At 40.1% G+C, this 19,289-nt stretch overlaps 1 protein-coding gene across 3 annotated transcripts in view; it reads right to left on the reverse strand.

Annotated features, from left to right (window-relative positions):
- Positions 1-2,779: 2,779 nt before the first annotated feature.
- The window catches only part of LOC308095239 (voltage-dependent calcium channel gamma-6 subunit-like), a 35,831-nt gene continuing 19,321 nt past the window's right edge, over positions 2,780-19,289 (reverse strand). For all 3 annotated transcript variants that reach the window (XM_080442220.1, XM_080442221.1, XM_080442222.1), the window contains 6 exons: positions 16,860-17,726; positions 15,809-15,919; positions 14,619-14,727; positions 12,237-12,311; positions 5,253-5,390; positions 2,780-3,054 (listed from right to left, as the gene is read on the reverse strand). In XM_080442220.1, coding sequence (XP_080298346.1) covers positions 2,828-3,054; positions 5,253-5,390; positions 12,237-12,311; positions 14,619-14,727; positions 15,809-15,919; positions 16,860-17,048 — 849 coding nt within the window. In that variant the 5' untranslated portion in view covers positions 17,049-17,726 and the 3' untranslated portion in view covers positions 2,780-2,827. The remainder of the gene's footprint in view (positions 3,055-5,252; positions 5,391-12,236; positions 12,312-14,618; positions 14,728-15,808; positions 15,920-16,859; positions 17,727-19,289) is intronic.

Consider the following 19,289-nt stretch of genomic DNA (forward strand, 5'->3'; position numbering starts at 1 on the left):
ATAGTCTCTACTTAGACCAATACCCTACGAACCGTGCGGTCCTTGTGAGTTGGAGAACCATTGGCTCTGAGAACTCCTAACGCTATGGACCATATGGTTCAACGTTTTAAAGGTGGTTGGCAAAATAAAGACAACACTACTCTGTGCCCCACATATAGAGGCGTTCTCCTGAAATGTTTTCCTCCCGAAGAATCGCGCTCTCCTCTATGTGATCAATAAAGTGTCTTCAGCCCCAAGGCCCCTGCGTTCAATATGTTTTGTATCGCGTCATTTGGCAGTGTTTACCTTATTTTGGCAGTTACTTGAACACTACTTTATGTTCTAGTGTGTGCTCTACTATGTCTACTCTCCTCCACTTTACAATGTAATATATTATGGCAAATCTATTCATAAACATGTAGAAAGCTAAATAAGTTATTTTAAGGAACAGAAACCAATAAAGGGTACTCACAAAACGTGTTATGTATATTTGTTAAATCATGACAAATGACACTCACTCTTAATTAATTTGTCACCTTGAGGTGGTTTGTTGAACATGGCTGTCCAGTATTGTACACTTTTCAATGTGTGCTGAAACACAACCAGATGTCCGCTGATATAATTGTATACCTGCACCCTTAGTTCCCAGAACAATTCTCTCTACGCTCATAAGCTCTGCAGATAGAACCCCTCCACCACAACAGGTGTGGTGTGTGTGGTAAAGGAACTCTTTGTTCACTGAGACTTGCTGTATAACATGGTAAACATCATACCCTCTATTTTCTATATTGTCGCACCTTTTTAAGTATTTTGAGTGATGTTTTGAAAAGATTATTTAGAGATGAAATCATACGAAAGTAGAGAAGATATTTCAGAACATAAGTTACTGTAGGTTGGGCACAACTCAAACAAGTACAGTTAATACGGTAATAAAAGTCAACACAGAAGAGCTCTGAGGATATGAAACATGACGACTCACATACTCTCTCTGCTGTCTTCCACACGTCACTGAGAAACAGAATAGCACTAGTTGGTTTCTCAACCCAAGGGTTCAGGATTGGGGTCAATTCATCTTCAATTCAGTCACCTCAACTATGAGTTGAGTTTCAATTCCACTTATACATTTGGAAGTTTTGCATTTTTTGTTGTTGTCCAAAATCTATTCTTATATCCAACCAGAGACAATAGTGTCAACTGACACAACAGATCTCTTTCATCAGGTTGTCAAGCCCTGGTTTCCAAGTACTTGCACTGTTGATTCTGAATCTTGAACCTCTGCTGTTCTAGCATAAAATCCTGTGAGAGCCTTCTTTCTTTTCCCGAGAGAAAACAAAACAAAGATTGTGAACTGCTCTCCTATTGTTGGCGAGATGGTTGTGTGAAGATATGATTGAGTGGAAATGACAAAAAACAGCTAAATGCAGCTAACTCATTTTTTAGGATTGTTTGAATTGACAATGAAATGACTCCAAAACTTGAGTGGTAATTAATAAGACAATACAGGACAAAGTTTCCCGAACACTTCTCAGCACTGAGATCATCACTACGTCAATACAGACTTAAAGCAACAGTTCAATATACTGCACTGTATATACCGTTTTGCCATGTATCAGCATAAAGCCGCGACGCGCTCTGAGCTTGTAGATCGGAAATCTGCGGTTCGCGACACCCATGTGCAACTAAGTATGACTTAGGCTTAAGTGGGTCTGATATCAGCAGGCCAACAGTATTGGCTACCCTGACTACATGGAGTGATGCCACTCATTCACTTTGGCTTTTATTAAAGAGATAATTTAAAATGACTCTGAAAATACGATGTTCTCATGGCCTGTCTCAATAAAGACAGAAATGCAGAGGGAAAAGCACCGTCTGCTCCGCTTATGCCAGGGCTCCCTAAACAGCGGATAAAGTCCGCCCCCCCTGTTTTTTTACGGACCCCCAATTAATATTTGTGATTCATTGTGTCCGGCCCTCTGCAAAATCTTTGTCAAAATCCACCTGCAGTTATGTGAAAGAGATTGAAAGGAAGCACGCTGCATCCTCTTTTAATCCCTCTCTCACCTTCTTTGGCTTGACTTTTGTCCAGAATGGCACCTCATATTTGTCAGTCAAAGACGGTCAGAGGCTTTGCACTTGCTGTCCTAAGCTAAGACCTGCAACCTATTTAACAGTTTTATTTGTCATTAGAGAAAGCAGTATTGAAACGGTTTCAAATTAATAATCATAATATATTGAAAGATCTATTCATGACAACACTACCACCTATTTTAGTAATAATATTCTAACTACCATATTGCCATGGCCTTGTATTTTGAGAATGTGTCTAATTCCATAAAAAATATATAAGGTTTTACCTTTTAATCAAATTATTAATTAAAAATGTTCATGACTGGAACGATTAAGAATTGCAATTAAAAATGTTCTATGAAAATGTTAAAATAAATGCATCCTATGGCATATAAACAGATTAAAACATCTTAAGATGTGTGGGTTTATATTCAACTGAATTTGGCACGTTAAAACTTAAGGTTGTTCGATTTGGCAACTGGTCAAGTTCAGTTGTTCAAGCCTTAGCTTATTATCAATAACAAACTACGGCGTCACGCAGAGGCATCTGACCCTCATTAGGCAAAGTCTGGGGACCCCTGGGCTTATGCTAAATAAATAAACACAAATTACATACCAAAGAAACATCACACTAGAGACTAGAATCCGTTTAAGAACATTCAACATGGAGGACCTCATTGCTGAGACGCCTTTGAGAAACCCCCCCCCACCCCTCCCCCACCGCCCACTACGTAGAATGTGGAAGGCTCAGTAATTAAAGTGCAACGCCGCCTCCGGGCCACTAGCTGGTGGCGGTGCTCTCCTTGCCAGGGAAACACCTCTGCCAGGGGCTGTAGGGCAGCGCCAGCAGCACGAAGAGGATGCCGCCCACGATGAGCACCCCTCCCGCGCTGCCCACGCAGGACACGGACCAGGAGAGCTCGTGGTGCAGGGGCACCGTGTGGTCGCTGCCCAGGAAGGCCAGCACCGACTGGTGGAACACCACCACACACAGCAGCACCAGCACCCCTGGTGGACAGAGAGCACAGCGCAAACACAACACGATCACTTGAACTGGGTTGAACCGGGCAGCGTTCATTTTGTTGACTAACAGTACGTTTTAACAGCGGGCGACTCTCGGGCGATCGCCGGACGACATCGTCCAAAAGATAAAGAAAATCCATCTTTCATCGCCCCCCCGCGCCCTATCGCCAGTAGTTGCCGGCTCTCATAGACATATAATGCACTTCCGGAAAATACTATCCTGATCGCCCGCTGTTAAAACGCACCGTAAGACTAAGAGACTAAGATTTTGATATTTAGTCGACTATGACTAGACTAAGACTAAACTATTTCAGATGACTAAAATAGGATTAAAACTAAATGTGTGTTAAGACTAAGACTAAATCAGAATTTGCTGTCAAATTTAACGCTGGAACCGGGTTGAACGAACTGAGCTGGAATTGAATTGAGCTGAATAGAATAGAATAGAATAGAATAGAATAGAATAGAATAGAATAGAATAGAATAGTGTTGCTGTCGGGCAGAAACCTCTTTTCTCCATATTTTAACTTTTTGTGTTTTTTCGTAAATCAATGCTACTTGCTCATACTACAGCATCACACAAAAGCATCAAAAGTAGCAGATCTGCACTTGAAACGCGGCGCGAAAAGCCACGCGTTTTGAGCTTGTCGATCTGCTACTTTTGCTATTTTTGAACTTGAATCCATGAAAAGTAACAGTTTTGGACATACAGTAAGAGGTTTCCACCCGATAGAGACGATAAGTAACATTCAGTTGGTTGAACTGGGTTGAACTGAGCTGGAATAGAATAGAATAGGTGACATTCAGCTGGTTGAAATTGACAATAAATAACAACTGTAATAGAAGCAGATGGAAAATATACAATTCCTTGATTCAGTGAGTAATTGATCAACAAACAATCAGTCGTAAATACATTGATTAAACTAGAACAGATCATGACTTTGACTCACTCATTAATCATTGACAAGTAACAACATTTGTATTCTTCACTGAGAGCGAGAGGCAGCAGTAGCTACTGAATTCCTGCAGGGCGCAGGGTGGTGTGAGTGTGTGTGTGTGTGTGTGTGTGTGTGTGTGTGTGTGTGTGTGTGTGTGTGTGTGTGTGTGTGTGTGTGTGTGTGTGTGTGCCGCTATAAGAGAGCGAGAGGAAGAAAGAAAGACAGGTGGCACGCGTGCATGTGTGCGTGCGTGTGAAAGTGATAGACTACGAGAGACATGAGCAGCAGGTTATCCAGGAAAGAAATGAGACACAGAGAGAGAGAGTGAGGGGGCCGGACAAGAGGAGAAGAAGAGAGCATGTGGAGTGTGTGTGTGGGCGTACATGTGAGAGAGAGAAAGAGAGCCAGATAGACTGAATGAGAGGCTGGGTGATACACTGATACAGCACACAGATGCAAAATATACAATACATATTACTGATAGAACAAAGACATTGACAATGACAGTGAGTGAGTGAAATGGAGAGAGAGAGAGAATGACAGTGAGTGAGTGAAATGGAGAGAGAGAGAGAGAAAGATAATGTAAGAGGTGACAGAGAAGTTAACATTATCAGAGAAGAGAAGAGAAGAGAAGAGAAGAGAAGAGAAGAGAAGAGAAGAGAAGAGAAGAGAAGAGAAGAGAAGAGAAGAGAAGAGAAGAGAAGAGAAGAGAAGAGAAGAGAAGACCTCTCTTTCAAGTTAAGAGTAGGATTAGAGTCCTGTGTTTCATTATTACTACTGTTCTTGGTGAATTGAACTATGAATTGAGTACATGGGGACCCCATTAGAAACAAGCCATTAGGCTTTCATGGGCTTTTCAATCGTATTTAGTTGACCTTGTATTTAGTTTCTACATTGGTTCTCAAAGTTGCGTTCCAGGGGGTCCCCAGCTAAATAGTTAAAATAGCATTGCACTCATTTTAACCACTTTATCCATTTATACGTTGGCTATTAAAAAAAAGCAGATCTACTAGCTCACAGCGTGGCACTTGCTGCGAGCTTGTATACATCTGCTATTTTTGAAACTATTAAATCATTTAGATTTTTTTTTAAATCATAAATCTTCTCTTCTGGGGGGGTCCCTGGCACAAGTCATTTTCAGATGGGGGTCTGTCCATGGCCAAATACATACTGTACTGTATCAATTTGGCACAAAAAAAATCGTTTGAGAACTGTACCGTTCTACATGATGTTCATGTCACTGACCTGACATGATGAAGCAGAAGGAGGCTGGCTTGAGGAAGAAGATGATGTCTTTGCTGAGCGCCATGGTGATGCAGATGGCCCCCATCACCATCAGGAACAGGCTGAACAGAGCCAACATGGCTGCCGCCACATTTAGGCCTGTACGAAGAAGCAGAGCGTCAACATTACCCATGCATGGTGGACGTGTATATATCGTGGGTGTTGGGTAGAAACCTCTTATCTCCATATTCTAAAACCTTTTTGTGTTTTTTTTTTGGTGTGTTTTTTCGTAAATGAACGCCATACGTGATCATACTACAGCGTCGCACGAAAGCATCAAAAGTAGCAGATATGCGAGCTCGAAACGCGGCGCGAAGCGACGCGTTTTGAGCTACATTTAGCTACTTTTGTTGTTTTTGAATTTGAATTATAAGTGTTTTGGACAGATATTTGTAAGCAGACATTTGTAAATGTTAATGGTGTTGTAGGAATTGTACAAAAGTAGAGACAGCATGTCATTTATTTGAGCACCCAAATAAAGGGACCTTGTTTACCTAGTGTTTACATACTGTATACACAGAAAAGCACACAATACAACTGTGCGTGTATATACAGTGGTAGCCAGTTGGTTTCTTCACCATTTTCAAACCAGTACCTTTTTCACCCCCAGGTACCTTTTTCGGCCACACCCCCAGATTCTCAGACACGCCCCCCAGATCTATTGTATCTAATTTCAACATGTAGTGTGGCCATTCAGCCACAGGGTGGCGCGTTCACACTGAGCACCATCACAGTGACTGTATCTCCTTCCACATTTATCTACAATCTACAAACTCACTGTGAGCTTGTAGATCTGCTATTTTCAATCGGCTGAAATATATTTAGGGCTGAAGTGGTTTGTGTGTTTTGTAATTGTAATCAAAATCTACAAAGTAACTAGTAGTAACCAAAAGTTTTCATTTAATTGTAGTGGAGTAAAAGTACAATATTTTCCTCTGAGATGTAGTGGAGTAGAAGTAAAAGTATTAAATACTCCAGTAAAGTAAAAGTACCTCAAAATAATTATTGTACTTAAGTACAGTACTTGCGTAAATGTACTTAGTTACTTTCCTACACAATAAAAAATGACAGATGTAGAAGATCCTTTCACCTGTTGAGAGTGCATTCTCAATGGCCTGATGGTCCAGGCCGTGGACCCGCAGTTTAATAGTTGGGGTTCAATTCCAACATAAGGCGATAATTTTAATTTAGCCTTTTTTAGCTTTTGCAAAGTAGAAATACTCCGTTACAAGTAAAAGTGAGGAAATAAAAATGTACTTGAGTAAAGTACAAAAGTATTGGTATCAAAATGTACTTAAAGTACCAAAAGCAGAAAGTACTCATTATGTAGAATGTCCCATTTCACAACTTTTCAAATGTATAAAATGTATACAAATCTTTTAAAAATAGCAGATCTACAAGCTCTACAAGTAATCTAAATCTACAACGTAACTAGTATAACCTCAAAATTGTACTTAAGCACAGTACTTGCTTAAATGTACTTAGTTACTTTCCTACACAACAAAAAATAGCAGATGTACAAGCTTGCATCGTGGCACGAAGTGGCATGTTGTGAGCTGTACATCTGCATATATATTACAGCTATGTCGGGTAGGGTTAATTATCAGATATTTCAAATTATGAAAGTGAGGTATCAGTGGCCTGACGGTCCAGGCTGTGGACTCTCAGTTTAGTGGTCGGGGTTCGATTCCAGCTTAGGACAAAGATTATACTTCTGCTTTTCTAGCTTTTGCTTGCATCATGGCACGAAAATGCTATGTTTTTAATGTGGTTTTCTTTTGTGGTTTTCTTTACACCTTTCAAATGTATACGAATCTTTTGAAAATAGCAGATCCATATTAAATAACCTGCCACAGACCCATGGCCATGTTCAAGAAGAAAACATAATCTACTAACGTCAGATTAACATACACAAGTGTTAAATGTTCTAATAAAGTGCTTTTGAATTGTAGTGGAGTAAAAGTAAAGTATTATTTTAATTTTTTGTAAAAATGGAAAATAATGAGTCCTTAGGATGAATTCAAAAGCAATTGTTTCTTTAAACTGTGTTTCATGGAACATGGTGGAAGAGGTACTCAGACATTTTACTTAAGTAGCCTAAAAGTAGCAATACCACAATATAAAAACACTCTGTTACAACTAAAAGGCCGGTGTTCAAAATGTTACTTGAGTAAAAGTACAAAAGTATTAGCATCAAAATAAACTTAAAGTACCAAAAGTAAAAGTACAATTTTTTTTGAAAATAGCCGAACTACAAGCTCACAACGCGTCGCAATGTGACGTGTTGTGTTGTGAGCTTGTAGATCGGCTATATTATACTTTTACTCCACTACAATTATTTGACAGCTTTATTTACTAGTTACAATGCAGATTTAGATTTATGATTGAAAAACTGAGTATTTCTGTATAAACAACAATGTTTAACACATTAAACCATATTAGACAAACTAAACACATAAAAACATCAGAAACAACAGTTTCACAAAATTACTCCTATACCAAGCTGTATTTGAACCTTGGTCTGTAAATTCTAAGGCCACTCTCTAACTCCACTCCACTATCTGCCATCTTTACTGTTCTGAGCTGTGTGTGTTCGTGTGTGTTTGGGGGTGGGGGGGTCACACTGAGGTGGGGGCTCCTGAGTCGTTGTGATGGCCTAAGTTTGGTTGAAACAAACAAAAGCCCTTGGCCAAGGTGCCAAAGTTAATTTGCATGTCATTGTCTGAAACCTTTACTTTATTTAGAAGTTTGCAGACAAAAAGCAAGCACTTAATCCAGAGAGATTTACAGTAGGCAAGGTAAACACGAGGTAATTTCAAATGCATATAGAAATAATAATTTAGGATCATAGGTAAACCAAGAAACTATCATCAGTCTAAACTGTATAATATCGGCATCATCTATCTTCTTCATTGAGAGTTTATACTGTTAACTGTTAAAACGTCACTCTTATTTATCAGTGTTAATTTAACTCCAAGAGTTCCAGGGTCAAATCACTGCTTTCAGTCAATGCGCATCAGAGAGAGAGACAGAGACAGAGAGAGACAGAGACAGAGAGACAGAGAGAGAGAGAGAGAGAGAAAGATAGAGAGGGGGAGGGGGAGAGAGAGACATCAATGAGAGAGCTGAGCAGTTGATGCACCCCCCCCACACCCCACACACACACACACACACACACACACACACACACACACACACACACACACACACACACACACACACACACACACACACACACACACACACACACACACACACACACACACACACACAACATTTTGATTTCCTAACTTTTACTTGTAACAGAGTATTTCTACTTGTGATAGTTAAACCTCCCCCTCCCCCCGCTACCTCAATAGGTGTTTCTCTCTGTCTTGCGCCCTCTCTCTCTCCCCCCTCTCTCTCTCCCTCTTTCTCTCTCCCTCCCTCTCCCTCTTCCTCAATTATTTGAAAACTTTGGTTACTAGTCACTTAGATTTTGATTAAAATCACAGAACACACTAACCACTTCAGCCATATATTTTGAGCCATTATTATTATTAAAAGAAAAGATATATATAGTGTTTGCATGTAATGCATGTGAACACATGTAAAGGAATACATGTTGACAAAACATTGACAAATTGCCTCCATTAGGATGCTTTCCTAGTGATTTTGATTATTATCACAAAACATACATTAACCACTTCAGCCCTATATACATTTCAGCCATTTGAAAATAGGCGATCTACAGTACAAGCTCACAATGCGTCGCTATGCGACACATAGTGAGCTTGTAGATCTGCTAGTTTCGGCCTACTTTCTACTTTTGGTACATTTTACAAGTACATTTTGATACCAATACTTTTGTACTTTAACTCAAGTATGTATTTTTATTTCCTGATTTTTACTTGTAACAGAGAATTTCTACTTTGCAAAAGCTAAAGAAGGCTAAATTACAATCGTTGTCTTACGCTGGAACCGAACCCTGACTGTTAAACTGAGGGTCTACAATTAACTGTGAATCCTCCTTAATCGAATTCTCCCACAAATAAAACTGAGTTGGGTTAATAAATCTTCACAATAAACACTTTATTATTCGCTGTTAAAAGAGAGAGAGAGAGAGAGAGAGATCCTAGATTATTATTTCTATGCATTAGATGTATTACCTCGTGTTTACCTTGCTTACTGTAAATCTCTCTGTATTAAGAGCGTCTGCTAAATGCCCAACTTGTAGAGAGATTAGGCAACAGGCTCTGTGCTACGATAATTAACATAACCTGTTTGGCTACGACACCTCCTCACAGTCAAACAGACAGTGAGTTCAGTGAACAGTGGGGGACCCCCCATCTCTTGTTCCAGGGACCCCCAGAAGCAAAGATTTGATTTTATAATGTGTATATAGATTCAAAGATTTGCACACATTTTCAGATTGTTTTTCAAAAAGTCATAGTGTGGCACACTATGAGCTTGTAGTTTGAGTTGCTATGTTTGAATAGCCAAAGAAATCTAAAATGACAGACATTAAATTGCACAAATGCTAAATTGCAAATGTTGCTTCATCCTGGAATCGAACTCGGATCCCAATATCAATGGCCTACAGCCTTAACCACCAGGCCACTGACTGACTAATGAGTAGCCCCCCAGTGTTGGAAAGTAACTATAAGTACATTTACTAAGTACTGTGCTTAAGTACAACTTTGAGGTACTTTTACTTTACTGGAGTATTTTCAATATTCAATACTTTTACTTCTACTCCACTACATCTCAGAGGAAAATATTGTACTTTTACTCCACTACAATGACAGTGTGTTACAGTGTGTGTTACAGAACACACTAACCACTTCAGCCCTACAGTATATACATTTTGAGTATTATTATTATTATTATTATTACCCTTATTATTATTATTATTATTATTATTAAAAGTAAAGATATATATTGTGATACAAAATGCCTAAATAAAGCAATAGATATGAGAATACATACTGTAATGAAATTGAAATGAAAAAGGTTGAGAATCACTGGGTTAAACTGTAGAATATAGTTAAAGGGATATTTCACTTTAAATACAAATTGAAATGTGTGTGAAATGTGTGTGTAAACCCTTTACACACACGTGTTTTTTAAATTGTCTCTTTAACAAGAAAAAATGCAGTGCAAATAGGACTTGGTTTAGAATAGCCTAAATTGTCTGTATGGTGTTATGGACACCTCATAGAAATTACACTATTTAAAGTATAATTACTGCTATAGTAGGCTTCTACAGTACAAAAGTAGACTTGTAGGTAAACAACAACCAATAGTTGCTCGGCCCTGCCATCTACTGTCCACTTACTGTATTGCACGGTGGGGAAAAAAATAATGCTAAACTCCTCCCTCCAAGGCAAAACCACACCTCCAGAGGGGTGTGGCTTTGATGGGTACCTGACAGGTACTGATCTAGTGGGTACCCAACGTGATGATCTCAACTGGCTACCACTGTACTGTAGAACCTACACCAAACCATACTGTTTGGTGAATGCTGTCCACCAAAGTCTACTACAGATATTGTTTAGTATAATTCATATACTTATATATGAAACCTCACTGTAGTCAGAAACATTGACCTTTAAAAACACACGCAGGTTAGTTTGCATGTACCAAGGATTCTACTCAGTCATCTCTAGGCTGCGTTACTGCAACTCCCTCCTGGCTGGTCTGCCTGCATGCATGCACCAGTGCCTGCATGCACTGGTGAACTTCAAGGTGACCAAGGACACTGGTGACCTACCAGTTGACCAAGGACGTGGTACCCCCCCCCCCCCCCCCATCATCCCAGGCTCTGGAATGACCTCCCAACAGACTCACCCCCCCTCTTCCGCCGCAGTCTCAACTCATCCCTTCACACCCAACCTCACCTCCTAGCACTCCTTTTTGTATCAGTATGTGTTGCCTATATTTATATAAGCATGCTAATTATGTTATCTAGATGTATGTTGGTTATTTGTTGACGTTATTATGTACATTATTTAGATAAACACCTGCTGTTTGGCTTGCCCACAGAAGCTACAGTAATTTGTTATTTACGTGGATAGTATGTTATTTTATTTAGAAAGATATAGTTTTGATGTCTACTGAGTTCATGCCGCAGACTCTGATCTTGTTCTTGGCAAATCACTCTGGAGAAGATGAAATTGTAACTGTAAATTGTATATGGCTTTAACTAAATTACTATAGACTTTGGTGGACATATGTACTGTATTTTGAAGCCCTTAGCGTGTAAAATATGGTATTTAGACATTCAGACAGTGGCAAGGAGACCGGACACACTCACACACAGAGTGGGAGGAACACATCTAAATCCTGTTTTATACTGAGAAGACAGTCTGTCATCTGCGTGAGCCAAAACAAATGACGTGGCAAAAAGAGAGAAGTGAAAGCGGTATAACAGAGCCATGGAGGGAGGGAGAGACAGAGAGGGAAGGCAAGATGGAGGGAGGGAGGGAAGGAAGGAAAAGTGAGAGGACGAAACGGAACGTCGGAAATGTTTGACAGGTGGCAAGAGGGAGTGTCAGACACAATAAAGAAAAGGGATGGAGATAGAGCGGGTTATTAAGTGGGTAGAAACAGACACACGAAGAGAGATAGAAAAGTGAGAGAAAGAGCTTAGTGAAGGACAAAATCAAAACGAACCAGAGGGGAGAGAGAGAGAGAGAGAGAGAGAGAGAGAGAGAGAGAGAGAGAGAGAGAGAGAGAGAGAGAGAGAGAGAGAGAGAGAGGTAGGGGAGAGGCAGGAAGGAGAGAGAAGGACAGAAATAAGAGGTATATGCATGGAGAAACACAAAGAGCGAGGTGAAGGAGAAAGCACTGAGGTGAGAGGAAGAGAGAGAGAGAGAGAGAGAGAGAGAGAGCGTGGGCGGACGGATGGACAGCGCGAGACGGTGGCTGAGAGAGGACAAGAAAGCATGCGGAGTGGTGACTCACTCTTCTGGGTGGTCTTGTGAAACATCACGTAGTTCTCTCCCGTGGTGAAGAACTTGAAATAGGTGCAATTTGACTCTGGAAAAAAGAGTGGATGAGAGAGTAGGGGGGAGGGCAAGGAAGAGAAGGGACAGAGGGAGAGAGAGGTAGAAAATTAAGGAGACATTGAGGCAGCAGGAGGGGAGAGAGAGAGAGGTAGAGAGACAGAAAGAAAGGTAACTAAGAGAAGTGTAAATGTTGATGGCTCCCGTGTGACGACCGCAATCTGGATGAAAATCATTATTCAAATTCCCTGCATCCTCCTCTTTATCTGTTACTCTCTCTTCACCCTGCATTCCCTCAAACCAGTCTTTCTCTGCCTCACACACTGTCTCTTTCTCTCACGCCATCCACTTTAATTTCCATTATTATCCATCAGGCATAATGGTCCATGTTCATCAATGACATCCTGAGGGTGACAGTGCAATTCCTCCTCCTGTCCAATTAGCGTCCCACTGCGTCACAGTAATTAGAGTTAGCCCCTAAACAACATTTTGTGCTAAATGTCTCCTTTTGACTCATGACTCGCTTACAGTGTGTGTGCACATACGCGCACACAGTGTGTGTGTGTGTGTGTGCGTGTGTGTGTGTGAGTGTGTGTGTCTAACTTTTCATTAGTGTGATCAAAGCTGTGTTCTCAAAGGATTCTCGTTTAGCGTTACTTTTCTCTACAATTAATAGCATTGCTGCCAACAAGCTGTTCTACCACTAAATTCGAGCAGAGTTTACAAACACAACAACATAATATGGCTTAAAGGGATATTTACCTTTCAAACATGTTTGAAAGTGAAATATCCCTTTACATATGTTGCATAATGCGTTTATTTAAGCTGTACAGTAATGCACTGTCAATGACCAAATCAAACAAATGATTCAGAACTTTTTGTATATATACAGTATATAGCAATAAAAATGTGAAGTCGTCACAAAATCCCAAGACACCTGGACACCGTTTTGGGAACCACTGTTTTAGACCAGCGGTTGACATGTATTTGTCTGCGGGCCAGACATCTCAAAAGATTTTGTGCCAGGGACCCCCAGAAGAGAAGAGATTTGTGTTTTAAAAAAAAGCACTGTGAGCTTGTAGATCTGCTATTTTTGAATAGCCAAAGTAGAACATTTGGTTAAAGTGGTTTAAAATGATTGTGACGCTGTATATAAACACATTTATTTTGCTGGGGACCCCTTGGAACCCCCCAAAGACCCCTGGGGGGTCCCCGGTCCCCACTTTGAGAACCACAGTTTTAAGTCAGTCAGTCAGTCACTAAGCCTGATTCTTAACCCATTAAAACCAGGAAAGCATCCGTGTCATTTTAGATTGTAGCTATATTATCGCAACATAAGTTTTTCTGAAAACTCTTAGGATTTAGAACAGTAGTTTAAAACAGTGGTTCTAAAAAAATAGCAGATGTACAAGCTCGCAGCGTGTCACTTCGTGCCACGCTGCAAGCTTGTACATCTGCTATTTTTGAATTATTATTGTTTTCTTTCTTTTTTTTTCCAACGCAAAAAAAATCTTCTCTTCTGGGGGTCCCTGACACAAAACCTTTTCAGATGGGGGATCTGTGGCCAAATACATAGTCATTTTGGGGGTCCTTTGAGAACTAGAACTACCGATTAACCCATTCAGACCTATGAGGCCGATTCTAAAAACGCCCTCTGAATCCTGAAGGCATTTGTAGAATCTAACGGGTTAAAGGTCAGACAGTCACCAAACGAATACTGTAAAGCCATTGATTCCGTGGCTCACTCAGTCAAACTGTTTAGACTGTCAGCAGTGGTGGAAAGTAACCAAGTACATTTACTCAAGTACTGAAAGTAAGTACTCAATTTTTTTGTTGGTATTTGTACTTTACTTGAGTATTTCCAATTTCCAATACTTTTACTTCTACTCCACCACATCTCAGAGGCAAATATTATACTTTTTACTCCACTACAATGATTTGAAAACTTTAGTTACAGGTTACTTGCAGATATAAAATACTGCATTATAAAACATACACTTTAGCCCTATTTTATACCAAGGCTATTTGAAAATAGCCGATCTACAAGCTGCGACGCGTTGTGAGCTTGTAGATCTGCTATTTTCTAACATTTCAGTACTTTTTATTTTTGGTACTTTAAGTACATTTCTATACCAATACTTGTGTACTTTTACTCAAGTAACACCAGACTTCTACTTGTAACAGAGTACTTCTACATTGCGGTATTGATACGTTTACTTAAATAACACATTTGAGTACTTTTTCCACCACTGTCTGTCAGTCAGTATAAGCAGAGCAGCCTGTAAGTGTGTCAGAGCCACACTGAGTCAGTCCCATATGTAACTAAATAAAGTCCCTCTACCTCCAGGCAGCTCGGCCGGCCCACAGCTCTCTCTCTCTGGGTCGATATCAGCCACCCACAGAGTCCTGGTGCAGCCTTTCCACAGACCATAGTGAGCCGCCACGCACGTCTGCATGGTGGAGGAGGAAGAAGAAAACAGCCTTCAGATCAATTCACCCGTCAACGGTCATCTACAGATGTACAGCAGATGTACAAGCTCATAGCACAGGACTGAGTGCTGCGCTATGAGCTTATATATCTGCTATTTTTTTTAAATCATGAAAATTTGTGCAGATCTTAAAATGACACAGATGCGTTCCCGGTCTTAATGGGTTAAACCGCAACCTTGTCATGTACGTATCAAAACACAACGATGTGAGCTGTCAGGATGGCTTATTTCCTGCAAATACAAATCTCCCCTTGTATTTGTTTGTGCTCCACCCTGTGGAGTCCTACTTGGCCAAACAAACCGTGGCTTTTATTTATTTACCTCGTTCAGTCATAGTTACACAAGCCTATAACTGCATTCAGAGACCTGCTTTAGCAACCCTGAGTCGAGTTCAGCGGCGGTGTCTTATTGCAAGCAGACCCGTTGAAAGAGAGAGTTATGACGATCTGTGATCTCGCTGCGACACCATCACGTGGTTCATGTAACATGTTGCATCAACACCAATTATGAGGACTCAATGTTTGGCAAGTGGTGTAAAGTAACTAAAGCACATTTACTTAAGTACTGTACTTACATACAATCTTGAGGTGTTTGTACTTTACTTGACTATTTCCAATTTCAAATACTTTTACTTCCACTCCACTACATCTCGGATCCAAATATTGTACTTTTACTCCACAACATTCATTTGAAAACTTTAGTTACTTTGTAGATTTTGATTATTACTGTATTACAAAACATACATTACCATATATCAATTTCGGCCATTTGAAAATTGCCGATCTACAAGCTCACAATGCGTTGTGAGCTTGTAGATCTGCAATTTTCTAACGTTTTTTTATACATTTCATACATTTGAAAACTTGTGATTATGACTGAAGCCTTAAAAGTGCATCTTAATGCATTATACATGTGATTATACTGCATTATAGGCCCGACCTTTAAGTGAAGTGTTACAGAATATTCTTCATTTACAGAGGTCAATGGGAGTGTCGTTACACTCTCTCTCTCTCAATAGCTTCTAGATTCAAACATGGCTCACCTGGTTGTTATAGAAGGTCTTGGGTGGTGCAAGCTCCACCCAGAATTCTGTCCCCACCCCCAGCACCATCAGAACCACACCCACAATGGCCACAAAGAATGCCAGCTTGATCTAATGACAGAATAGAATAGAATAGAATAGAATAGAATAGAATAGAATAGAATTAATATCTGATATAAGTGGTGCACCACACATATTTTGAAGATGTATATGGAAATTAGATTTCAATGCCGGTTCCTCAGTAAGTTATCTGTAATACTCTGTGTGTTGTACTCAGTGGTGGAAAGTAACTAAGTACATTTACTCAAGTACTGTACTTAAGTACAATTTTGAGGTATTTGTACTTTACTTGAGTATTTCCAATTTCCATTACTTTTACTTCTACTCCACTACATCTCAGAGGCAAATATTGTACTTTTACTCCACTACATTTACTTGAAAACTTTAGTTACTAGTTACTTTTCAGATGTAAATTATGATATAATGAAACATACATAAACCACTTTAGCCCTATTTTATACCTAGGCTATTTGAAAATAGCAGATCTACAAGCTCCGACGCGTTGTGAGCTTGTAGATCGGCTATTTTCAAATATTTAGTACTTTTACTTTTGATACTTTAAGTACATTTTGATGCCAATACTTTTGTACTTTTACTCAAGTACATTTTTTATTCTGGACTTTTACTTGTAACAGAGTATTTTTATATTGCAGTATTGGTACTTTTACTTAAGTAAAGAATTTGAGTACTTTTTCCACCACTGTACTTAGTTAACCAATTGGTTAAATTGATCTGGTCTGATCCGATCTTATCTCATTTCACAACTATATAGCACTATTTCATACTTTGGTTATAACAAAAATTGCAGATCTACAAGCTGTGAGTTGTGAGCTTGTAAATCGGAAAATGTAGAACAATTTAGAAGACAAATGTTTAAAGAATTAATAATAACGCGGAATTAAAAAAATGTTGAAAATGTATGGGGAAAGAATGTAATTTGACAGATTTGGGGACACCGGAGTGAGAGTGATTAACAGGCACACTGCGTCACCTTGCCCTCCTTGGCCTCGCTCATGTTGTGTGACCCCGAGGCGGTCCTGCGGCGTTTGTTGGAGCCCCGTCCCCCCATCAGTGAATTCAGACCGCCGGGGCCCTGGCCGCCGCCGCCGCCCCCGCCCTGGCCCTGATTTGTCCCCACCGTCCGGCCGTCCTCATCGTGGACGGAAAACGTCGACCACATGGTCGGGGGGTTGAAGTGTTTTTTTTTACAACAGCACCAGAGAACAGTTCAAAATCATACCAAAGAATCGAGACTGCAGAGCAGATGTTCAGCTGGGGCTCCGGGCCTCTTCAAGTCACTTAAAAATGTACGTTGATCAAAAGAGAAGGGGTGGGGTTAGGGGGGGGAGGGGTTGTAAATATTCTTGGGTAACAAGCCAAAAAAAAGTAAAACAATTATAAATAAACAACTTTTAAAAAAGGAATTCAAAGAAAAAATGTGTTTTGGTATGTGGACAGGGTGACGGAGGAGATGAGCAGATCGCAGGCGCTGATTCAGAGGTAGAGAAAAAAAAGGAGTGGGAGGAAAAGAGAAGAACGAGTGAAATGGAATTAGCAAGAAAAAGGAAGGAGGGAGGACGAATGAGTCAGTTAGATGAGGATATATTAAAAAAAACTCACAAATAACAGGGCTAATTTATGCTGCTTTGGATTATAAAACTAAAAACGTTGTGCCTCTGAGAACATCAGCAGCAGTGGGTGGGCGTCAGGCTCAGGCGGGTTGGGGGAAACATGGCGGCACGGTGAAAAGAAGGCACGCAACTGAACGAAGGCTCAATGTGGAAAGACGGAAAAAAAAAGAAATCCACTGAGATGATATGGAGGTAGAGAGGGTCAGGAGGCAGAGGGGTGATGGATCCTACAGAGTGGAAAGAAACACAAACAAACAAACAAATTAACAAAAAAACAAAAGAAGTATGTAATATGTATGTATCAAGAAATGAATACATGGCCAATTATATTGCAATCGTTGTAAAAAAGAAAAGAAAAAAAGAAAAGAAAAAAAAAGTTTTAAAATGTTACTTTTCAAATACAACCCAATGTTCCACAAAGCTTTAGGAAGGGAAATTCTATAAACTCCATAGTTAAAATAACTATGGCTTAATGTATGTATGTATGTTTGCATACTTTTCTACGCTATAGGGTTGATGTGGTTAAACCCATTTAAAAGACAACAAAAACTTCACAACAATACACTTTGAAACTTTACATAGCTTTCTCCCTATTCTCCAATGTGACCGTTGTTAGATGCTGTGTCATAGCGAAGTCATGTAAAGAGTGTGGATGAGTTGTTAACTCCCTCAAATCCTTTGTGTCCTGTGGCCTGAATCTAGCACCTGCCCCCCTGACATTCCAGTGGAGTGTGATGACATGGACACACACACATGCTCTGAATGCAGAGTGTCTAGACCACTGTTTGGGAAACAGTGGTCTAGACACTCTGAATTCAGAGCCATCTTTGGGTCGTGGACAGTGTTGCATTGCATGTGTTAACCAGTCTTTTTAGCAGGAGCACGCGCACGCACATGCATCGATTAAAAACAACCCTTAAGTTCACACCTCAACAAAGTTTACAAAGGCTGCCGGAATGAGCCTAGAGATGCATACCAATTGTCCATTGTGTGACCTGTAGTGTAGGTCTTAAGCGACGTGTGTGTGACGTCTTTAAAATAACGTCCCATCAGAGATATAGATTCACCAATACAACACTGGTCGCGGACCAATTTGTATGGGTCGCGAGTAAATATCTCCTTTTTTTCCGTTTCCAACATTAAAAAAAAATATATATAGGCAAATTATATTATTATTACAAAAAGATTTTAAAAAAATTAAACAAAAGAATCATACCTTTTCATCAATTAAAAACAATTCCAACATTTTCCAAAAGTATTTCATGAAATGAAAACAATCTAATAATTTCGGCGCGAAGCTTTTAGATACACACGGATGCGCCCGCGTGGGTTTTCAGACGTGATTTAAACACAGGCAAGGCTTGGGGCGATTTCACATGGGGTGGAAGATCGTTCCACAGTTTGGGGGCTACAGCGGAAAACGATCGATCCCCCTGGTCTTTTCAGCCTTGTTTTTGGAACAAGAAGTGATTGGTCAGTACACTCAAGGTCCAAGGGCCTTGTGGGTCCGATATATACATTGGTGCCAACCCATTTAAAGATTTAAACATCAAAATAAAAACTGGATCCTATAACGAACAGGGAGCCAGTGGAGGGAGGCAAGAGTCGGGAGATGTGCAGTGGTGGAAGACGTAGATATTTTACTTAAGTAAAAGTAGTAATATCACAGTACTTGAGTAAATGTACTTAGTTACTTTACACCACTGGAGATGTGCTCATACTTGGGCGCCGTTGTTAGCAGGCGAGCGGAGCTGCGTTTTGCACTAACTGCAGGTGTGACAGACAGGCTT

The sequence above is a fragment of the Gymnoscopelus braueri genome, assembly GCF_963280865.1.
Source record: "Gymnoscopelus braueri genome assembly, chromosome: 11".
In the NCBI taxonomy this organism is placed as follows: Eukaryota; Metazoa; Chordata; class Actinopteri; order Myctophiformes; family Myctophidae; genus Gymnoscopelus; species Gymnoscopelus braueri.